The sequence below is a fragment of the Xiphophorus maculatus genome, chromosome 22, assembly GCF_002775205.1.
Source record: "Xiphophorus maculatus strain JP 163 A chromosome 22, X_maculatus-5.0-male, whole genome shotgun sequence".
NCBI lineage: Eukaryota > Metazoa > Chordata > Actinopteri > Cyprinodontiformes > Poeciliidae > Xiphophorus > Xiphophorus maculatus.
Window position 1 is genome coordinate 26381060 of NC_036464.1, and position 9950 is coordinate 26391009.

A 9950-nucleotide genomic window follows, 5' to 3' on the forward strand; every position below is an offset into this window, starting at 1 on the left:
ATTTATTTATCCACATATAGTTTTCCTTATCTACTACAGCCCTCCACCCAGTTTCTCTACAATGGAGAAACTGGGTGGAGGCCATCTCACACACATCCTGAGATTTGATGTCCCCACCTCACCCATGCCCATCCCCCCTCAACATTCCCTCCATGGCTTGGAGGGAAACATGCTGAACTATAAAGTGTAGCATGTTTTAATTTTTAATGCAAAATGTTTGGTTGAAGATAAAGAATGGTGGGATAAGAGGAATCAGTATGCAAATTATTGTAATTTATATATTTATTAATCCACATAAAATTTCCGGATCTGCTGTAGCCCCTCCACCCACTTTCTCAGTAATGGCTGCCATCTCACACACATCCTGAGATTTTAAGTTCCCACCTCACCCATGCCCATAACTCCTCAACATTCCCTCCATGGATTGGAGGGAAACATACTGTACTATAAAGTGCAGCATGTTTGAACTTTTAATGCAAAATGTTTGGTTGAAGATAAAGAATGGTGGGACAAGAGGAATCAAGAATCAGTATGCTACTCAAGGAGGTTGGTTGACTGGCTTACAATTCTTCAGTCTCTTTCTGCAAACCTTCCTAATTTATATATTTATTTTTCCACATCCTAATTTTCTGATTTGCTATAGCCCCTCGCCAGTCTCTCTGTAATGGCTGCCATCTCACACACATCCTGAGATTTTGCGTCCCCACCTCACCCATGCCCATCCCCCCTCAACATTCCTCCATAGCTTGCTCTCAAACTTTGCAGATTTGACTGGTGTGGAACCTACAAAATGTCCATTACAAAGAATAATTTTTTCTCCTGAAGCATTACTTTGGGAGATAATACAAGTTAAGTAATTAATTTCCTAGTTTTATAACTTAATTGATGTGCGGTAGAGTTGTGACGCCAAAGTTAAGGTGTCATTAGTTATTAACACAGGGCTGGGCCGTAAGCCTCAGCTAGCTGCCTTTTGCAACCAAGCAGGAACTCCGGCCTGTGCCGGAGTCTAAATCAAGCGCTCCTTTTTTGACTGCTGCACACCTGCACCGAAGGACGAGATTCAGACCTTCATGCTAACATCCGAGGAATGAGGAGCAATCTAGCTAAAGAAAATGGTAAGATTATTGTTATTTTAATGGACTCCCGGTTATTATCTATTATATCACTCAGTCAGATATACTTTTAAATGTTGTTTAAACGTGTTGACCTGTAAAAACTGTTTCAATTGTGTTTCACTAGGATGGCTAGCTGACATTAGCCTAGCTACAGCTAATGAGAAGCATGCATGTTTTATTTTCAATTTATTGAGGTCCAGTCTTACAGCAAATAAATAGAAATAAAAGTGACAATTAACCAAAAAAGGATAAGTTATTAAAATATGACTGCTCACAAAAATGACTCAAATGCAAAATAAAAAAAGCTAAGTTTGAAACATGCAAACTTAATAGAGCAGAAATCATGAAATATGCAATATTTTCAGTGGCCCTGCTTGTGTGATTGAAAAGAGTAATAACTTAAGAGTAATAACTTTTTACATGTGCTCTGAATTGAGAGACGATAGACATGAGGAGCTAAAACATGAGGCAGAAGTAAATGGATGCCTTGTGCATAAAGGTTGATTCTGCTGGGAAGGGAGCCTTCAGGCCACATTACACCAGACTACATCCTTTTTAAAATAATAAAGATTGGGATTTATGGGGTTTTTGGGGGGGTGTAGGAGTGGGGGAGGGTATATTAGGATGAATCAGGAGGTTTGAATTGGAAACTAACTTCAGCATCATAACTTTAGGTGGGGGGGGGGGTCTGTTTTGGCAAAATTAATTTCAGGCCTTTGACACTGACTTATAATCATTGAATGCTTTTTTTTTTTCCTGGAAAATGCCAACCAGAGAAGTAGATCCAGTGATAGGAGTGACGGTGGAGTAGAGTCTACACCCAGCTGTTCCAGTTTAAAAGGTGAATTACCTCAGGGAAAGATGCATTAGCCCACAATGTTTTTCCCACATTTAAGTTGTTTTGCATTATTGTTTCCACTAAATCAATATAATGCGAGTTATAACTGCTCAGGTGAGAGAAGGGAGGTGTGACAAGAAGTCTATTAAAATTATAATTTTTTTAACATGATTTTAGTTGCCTAGAAGAAGCTACCACAATATCAGTTAATGTTTGATTTAAGAGTACCAAGTCAGGTTTTTCTTAAACAAAGAAAAGGCTCAGCACATCTGTCGGTGATTTTACTTCAAATGCCAGTTGTTTCTAAATGTCCAAGGAAATAGAGATTTGTGTTAGGGGGGAAGCTTTGGTAGAACCCAGGTCAACTGCTTTCCTTTTTGCATTCGACCATTGTTGACTTGCTATAACTTTGATAATTTTATTTAATAACCCTTAGTCTAGTTGTTCCAATCTTGAGTATTAAATTGAAAAAGTTAGAAATTTTAAAGAATTGCTGAAATTATTGAATACTGCAGGTCGGATATTTATTTCTAATCCCAAATTTAACATTTGTAACCTAGTGATAAGACCCAGAAATATTTTGAGAAGACCAAATATAGGAGATGCAGAGCCTCTGAATTGTTTTAAGGTGATATTAACTTTTTTTCTTTTTAAATTTCAGCTACAGATGAGACATTTGGGCTTGATCCAGAGCAGAGGCAAATGGTAAGTGTGCCTATGAATAAGTTCAAAGGATGTGACAGTATTTCAGTTTCATTCTAGCTCACATGTACTCTTCATACTGCATAGCTAATTTAAATATTGTTCTAAATTAAAGTCTGGAAAAGTTGCTGCCCAGTTGTCTTCACCAATGAACATGTGCATTAGTATTTACAAATCCTACAGTGGTGAAAGTTATTTTCGCTGTAGAGAAGTGGCAAAAATGTTGTTATGCAGAGAAATGCTTGAAAAAGATCATTTTGATATAAGCTTGTCGTATTGAGTTTGGGAGGAATGCTGTATCTTGACAATATGTCTCCATCCAAGTTGGCACCTTGTGTTTAACATGTCTGGATCATAGATGATGACTGAAATCAGGCCTGTTAAGAATTCTCAGATTTTCAAAATATTGTGAAAATGTTTTAATACCCCAGTGATTCACTTCTACTTATTTTAACTGATTATAAAGGCTGATGTCCTGCACAGATGTTTTCCTGTTCCACCACACTTGACTCAAATTAATGGATCATTAACAAATGTTTTATAACAAGCTATTGGAGAATGATTTGATTTGAATGAAGTGTGCTGTAGCAACCCCTAAACCCTGGGAGTTGCTGATTCTTGACTTAAAGTTTCACCTGGATGCATCATTCTCAATGTGGTCAGGTGCCAGTTCGATCTGGGGCCTGTGTCTCCAATTTGTTTAATTTCACAGATGTGGACATTTACAATGCTTGTTTTCTGTGTTTTATAGGATCAAACACGTCAAGCTCGTCGCCTGCAGAAACTTAAAGCCCATCACAATAAATGTGAGGCTCATCACAAGAAGCTCGTCACAAAGGCAACAAATGAAGTGAGGGAGAACACGTCTTTTCTCCATCAGAAGGGCTTAATGGTTAGTTTTGCTTCACCTTTTTCTTGATGTACCCAGAGATGAGAACTGTTAGTAAATGTACCATTATATGTGTGGCTTGAGCTGTTTTGACAGTATTATTGTAAAAATATCAAGAAAATCTTCTTGCAGATTTCTTAATACTTACTATAATTATGTAATCAACACAAATTCATAGCTATCTTTAATGCTGGATAAAAACGTCTTTCAATTTTTAAAAGTTTTGTGAAACAAAAATACTGTCAGTTATTACAAGATTTCAAGTGTCCAACGTCACGATGCAGACGCTGCTTATCAGAGAAGAAATACATTTGGTGGTATTTGGCTGCTTTGCAAAATCATGTAACCTGAAACTTTAGACTGTGCACAGGAGCTTTCTTTGAGGGGGACTCACCTTGTCAGTCAATTCAAATTTATTTAGTGTCTATTACAATACAAGGTGTCACTAGATGCTTCCCAGAGACCCAGACATGGACTAATCAGGACTAAACCCAAAATACTCTGAAGCATTTATTATCTTCCAGTCTATGAAATTCCAATGGCCTGTCAAGTTGAAATATAAAATAAATGTGCATAGTTTCAGTGTCATCTAATCTAAATTTAGTAGGTTAGATTAGGTGGTAATGGATACCAAAATCCAAAAGTAATTGGCCATGGTGTCTGATTTTTAACTGTCACATTTGAACACAGCAGAATATTAGCTTTAGGTATATTTGTAACAAATCTGGGTGGATCACTTCATGGTTTGTATTAAATCTGTAAGCAAGGCATTTGCTTTATTTATCCTCTCACCCACTCTATTAAGTACTGCGCTGTCATATTATACACCATGAAATGCAGAATCTCCAGTGTAATCTGAAGGAGCCTGTGCACTTTTGGTGCTGTTAATATGTGACATCTTTGGGATTTCTAAATACCTTGATACAGTAGAAGTTAACTGTAGCTCTGTATTAAATTGTAACAGTTCATTTAGGCATGGACACATTTTAACTGTTAAACTTATAATTTTTTGGAGTCAAAACAGTCATCCGATGAGAGCGACGATACCATCATCCTTGGTCCAACACCAACTGAAGGGGACATGAGCGTGCCTGAGCTTACAAGAACTGACAGTGTGATTGTAAGTTTATTTATAAATATCATAGTCCAACCTAATGTTAAGACTCACTTAGGTTAGAAATTCTATTTTTTTGTAGTATTTAAAACCAAACTATCCAAGAACTCAGTTAGTCGCCATGTGCTGGTAAATCTGTCACTTTTTGAGGATGCTTAAAAATGTTGGAAAAACATTTGAGCTAACAAGCACCAAAAAAATTTAAAAGAAATCATACTAGTATTGGGAGTATTTCTTTTTTAATGAACTTTTTAAAACTAGTTGTACATATTTCACTTCTTCTGATTTGTTTATATGTTTGAGAAATAATCTGAAAGTAATTTCTCTCTTTTTTAAAAAAATAATTTTAGCTAAACAAACAAATGCTTTGCTACTCAGAAGCATCTCTATCAAGTTCTGACATCACTGAGGAAGAGTATGTTCCCGATTCTGAGGAATCTGAGAGTGACAGTCTAAACGACAGTGACAGTTCAGTAGACGTTAAACAGCTCAAGAAGAGGAAGAAAAGAGCCCAGAAAAATACTTCTTCTCTGGAAGTCCAACCACTTAAGAGAATGCGTGTGACCACTTCTAGTTCCTTGACTGCAAAAGATCCTGGAGAATCTTCTTCAACTGATGCAAAAGATCCTGGAGAATCTTCTTCAACTGATGCAAAAGATCCTGGAGAATCTTCTTCACTTGATGTGACAGTCATGACCTTGAAGAAGAAGGGAGATGGCAGTAGGGCTTACAATAAAAGGTACTTTTGTGCATTTTGTAGCAAACCTTACAGCAAAATGGCACGTCATCTAGAAGCAAAACACAGTGATATACCAGAAGTGGAAAGTGCACTGAAATGCCCCAAAGGTTCTAGAGAACGACGGCTGCAGTTGTCCTTGATAAGAAACAAAGGAAACCATGCCCATAATAATAAAGTCATTAAAGAGGGAAAAGGAATGCTCATTCCCCGCCAACAATGCACTAAATCTGCAAAAGCTGGTGATTACTTGCATTGCATCAACTGCGAGGGTTACCTCAAGCGGAAATCCTTGTGGAGGCATATGCAGAGGTGTTATCTCAGTCAAAAAGTCAAAGGACTGAAGCCAGGAACATCTCGAGTCCAAGCCATTTGCAAATATGCAGAGCCAGTACCAGACAGCGTCAATGCACAGTTTTGGAAACTAATACGTGACATGCACCATGATGATGTAGCAAAAGTTGTCCAAAGTGAGAAGTGCATCTTGAAATTTGGAGAACATTTGTTCAACAAACATGGTCAAGATGTTACAAGACACGAATACATCCGACAGAAGATGCGCGAAACCACACGAGTTGTTCTGCAAGGGAAGAAAGATGGCAAGTTGGAGACGCTCCCAGACTTCTTTGTGCCAGCTAACTTCCCTCATGTTATAGATGCAGTTAAGAAAGCGGCTGGCTTGGATGAAAGAACAAACATCTTCAAAACGCCATCTTTAGCACTCAAGTTGGGTCACAACCTCAAGAAAGTGGCAAATGTTCTTGAATGTGAGGCTATGATCTCAGGCGATGAGAATACCATTCACAATGTGCGAATTTTCAAACAAATCTGTGAGACCAGATGGAGCGAGTGTGTCTCTTCCCATGCTCTTAAGACTTTGAATGAGGCTAAGTGGAATGCTCCTCAGCTTATTCCCTTTGCTGAAGACGTTAGGAAAATGCACCAGTATCTTGACACAAAAAGGATGGAGTGCCAGAGGAACCTGAAGGAAGAAGCTGTAAAGAAGAACTGGGCTGAACTTGCCAAGATCACGCTTTGTGAGGTGATAATATTCAACCGGAGAAGAGAGGGAGAAGTATCCAAGATGCCACTGAACGCTTTCACCTTGAGAGATACCTCTGTCACCCATCCAGATGTGGAGCTTGCTTTGTCAGAACTTGAAAAGAAGCTGTGTAAACACTTCCAGCGAATTGAGATAAAAGGCAAACGTGGCCGAAAGGTTCCCATTCTCCTAGCTCCTAATATGGCATCATCAATGGAGTTGCTTGTCCAAAATCGCCGCAATTGTGACGTGTTGGATGAGAATCCATACATGTTCGGGAGACCACAGACTCTCAATCACTTCAGAGGATCGGATATTATTCGTGAGATGGCTCAAAACTGTGGAGCAAAACACCCTGGAGCATTGTCCTCAACCAAACTGAGGAAGCACATGGCCACCATGTCAAAGGTACTTAACCTAAAGGACAATGAAATGGATGACCTAGCTGACTTCCTTGGCCATGACATTAGAGTTCATCGTCAGTATTATAGATTGCCTGAAGGGACATTACAGTTGGCAAAAATCAGTAAAGTGTTGCTGGCACTAGAAAGAGGACAGCTCTCCCACTTCGAAGGAAGAAATCTGGATGAAATCAGCATTGATCCACAAGGTAAATTGGTATATTTTTTTGTGAAGATTTAATTTGACCCCCTGGCATGGCACGTTTTATTTATTTTGATTTTGACTTTGTAAATAAAAAAAAAAAAGATGACATCTATAAAAGTTTGAGTGTCAGACATTGACAACAGTAGGAAGAAGTAGCTCAGCAGGCATTTTTTATATTACATATTCTAATTCTTGTAGTTTTTTTGTTTGCTTGTTTTAATCTTTGGGAAATTCAATCATAATTTCCCATTGTAAATTGCTCACTTGAATGGCCATAGAACAAGGAAAAGCGCTAAGACTGTGCTGACAGCATATGCAATGCTTCATAGTTTAATATGATGGATATTTGTTATTTCATTTTTCAGAGAAAATGTCTGTGGACAGTGGATCAGACACTGAAGAAGAGGTTGACTCAGCTGAGAGGGATGCTGGTACTTCATCTTCCAGATCACCAGATGTGGATGGCAACAAAAAAGTAGAAAATGGTGAGGAATCACAAATACATTGATTTCTGCCTTTTGTACAATCTGTTGTCAAGACAGCAGTGCACTTTTAGATTTGTGCTTAGGCATTTTAACTTACTCTCTAGTCTATTATATATAATATATTTCGATTACATAAAATAGATTTTTAGAATAATTGTCAGAAAACCACAAGGTTAAGCTGTTGCCATCTTGTTTCTCACCTGGAAGTTGGAAACCAGATTTTATGACATTAAGTTGACTGACTATATCACATCCATCACTGCCAGGGATGTGGACATGTGAAAAAGTGCTTCCCTGACACTTTAGTGAATTTGGGGATTATCGAATCCCCTGAAAAAACACCTCTTGGAATTATAAAAATGGTTTACTCGACATTAAGAAGTTTTTTCAAATAAGTGCCGTTTCCATTACAAGATCTTTTTTTTTTTTTTTTTTTTTTTACATTTGATGGATAGATAGAGGTCATGGAAATGAGTCTGATAGTTTCATCCATAAAAGGAGAAATGTTTTAAAAAGTGTTGCTAACAGGGCCAAACTAAATGTTGACGGTAAAAATTAGATAATTACAATACCAGCAGCTTTTGATTTAGTGCTGTTAAGAAATTAGTACAAAGTTAAACTGTTAAGCTAATTATTTGAAATGCTTGTATAAAGTAAACATACTGACTGCTTACACTGTTGAATACGCTTTTACTTAATATACCTTTGTTTAGGTCAATTTGGGGTGACCAGGAGATGCACCACTGAAGTTGGACAAAGCAATGATCTGCCCTCAGCAAAAGGTAAGAATATTTATAAGCGTGAAGAAAATGAGATTGTAGATTTCTGATAAATATTGAACCTTTAGAGGCCACTGTCCTCTATCATTACTCTTTTTCATGTATGTCATTTTTGGGTTCTGTCATTTATACAAATTTTCAATGTACTCTGTAACTGATCATTTTGTCCAATATTTTGAGATTTCTTTGGTTTAACAGAGAGGTCAGATGACGAGGTACTGGCAGACATGGAAGTCTCTGGCAACTCCAACACGACTAACGGTAGTTTCTCTTCCTCCTTGGAGATTATCAATGAGCAGAAGCTTTAAAAATGTTGCCAGACACATCTTTCAAACTGAAGAATTTATCTGACTGCAAATTTTTATTATAAAGAAATTATAACCACCGGGTCTAATGTCTCAACTGAATGTTCCTCCTGCAAGCCAGGCTTGAGAACATGTAAACCTTTAGTTATTTTTTACACATTTAGTGTTCATTGAATATTTCACATTATCAGGTGTAAACCTATTTCCAATATTTCCTTAATTTTTTTATTGAACTAAACAAATGGGTAAATAATGAACATTTCACAGCACTGTCTGTGTGGTGTCAAAATTAGGCTTCCTCATTTTATAATCTCATGAGGATCACATGATATCTCTACATATAAAACTTTAGAATAGCTCAATTTTCATTTGACTGCATACCCTCAAGCAAAAGTTTGGTTTTACTTCTTCTCCCCCTTCTCTCTTATTGCCACCTTGAACTGTCTTCAAACAGCAAACTAACTAGACTGATCAAAGGTAGTTTGGGTGATTATTTTAATCTTTCTGTTTAACTGCACCTATAAAATATTTCCAAAACCTATAGTGCTAGGAGAACTTATCAGGCCCTGCGAGTTTTCCCAGTTTGGACTCTGTGACAAAGGGAGATTTAAGTTTTATCCATTAGAGAGCCCCGCTTATGTTGATGCTCTCTTAACGTAGGCTCACCGAGTTTCCAGCCACCATCAAATCACTCAAAATCTTCCTTTTGGTGAAGTGTTTTTGAAATGGATGATATTTTAAACAATTTTGTCGTATTTTTTGAACATCCCCTTGACCTTAATTATTTATGCTTGTGAAGTATTTTGTACAATTAATTCTCTCTTGTACCTGCTGATGCTTCTATAAAGGATGGGGAGATTTATGTGTTCTCTCACTACCAGTTGTCAGCTTCAACAGTGACAACTATTGGAGCTGACAGCTGACCCTTAAATATGAAATAATGCTTTACTACAGCTGTAGTAAAGAAATGTTTTCATGATAGCTTTATAACTTGCTCTGTCATACAGACTGAAACATTTTTTCATTGAAGAATACTTAAGTGCCCCTAATTATTTTTCAGGCCCACCACAAAAGAAGAGACTGAAGTGGAACCAAGAAGAAATCCAGGCAGTGGAGAAAACACTCATGGACTGTATTGACTCTGGAAAGGTTCCTGGGAAAGCCCAGTGTATGAAGTGCATTGAAACCTCACCAGTAGCCCTCAAGGACAGGACATGGCAAGGGATTAAATTCTATGTGAAAAATCGCATAGATGCATTAAAACGAGAGACTTTCAAAAGAAGGTAAGCGTTGACCTTTTTGTTACTGTGAAAGAAAACGGATCATTTGTTAGTGCCAT

At 37.5% G+C, this 9950-nt stretch overlaps 1 protein-coding gene across 1 annotated transcript; it reads left to right on the forward strand.

Annotated features, from left to right (window-relative positions):
- The first annotated feature begins 1872 nt into the window (after positions 1-1872).
- On the forward strand, positions 1873-9950 carry LOC111606694. Its single transcript, XM_023327838.1, has 10 exons — positions 1873-1956; positions 2615-2658; positions 3407-3547; positions 4560-4664; positions 5009-5194; positions 6269-7046; positions 7408-7527; positions 8241-8309; positions 8505-8567; positions 9672-9950. Exons 2-10 carry the CDS (start codon positions 2656-2658, stop codon positions 9896-9898), a joined length of 1692 nt encoding a protein of 563 aa, XP_023183606.1. The 5' UTR covers positions 1873-1956; positions 2615-2655; the 3' UTR covers positions 9899-9950.

Bases quoted from the DNA above. Each gene is read 5' to 3' on its own strand.
- LOC111606694 (XM_023327838.1), top strand. The intron at 3,548-4,559 runs GTTAGTTTTGCT...AATTTTTTGGAG, and splicing joins TCCATCAGAAGGGCTTAATG to TCAAAACAGTCATCCGATGA. The intron at 7,047-7,407 runs GTAAATTGGTAT...TTCATTTTTCAG, and splicing joins AATCAGCATTGATCCACAAG to AGAAAATGTCTGTGGACAGT.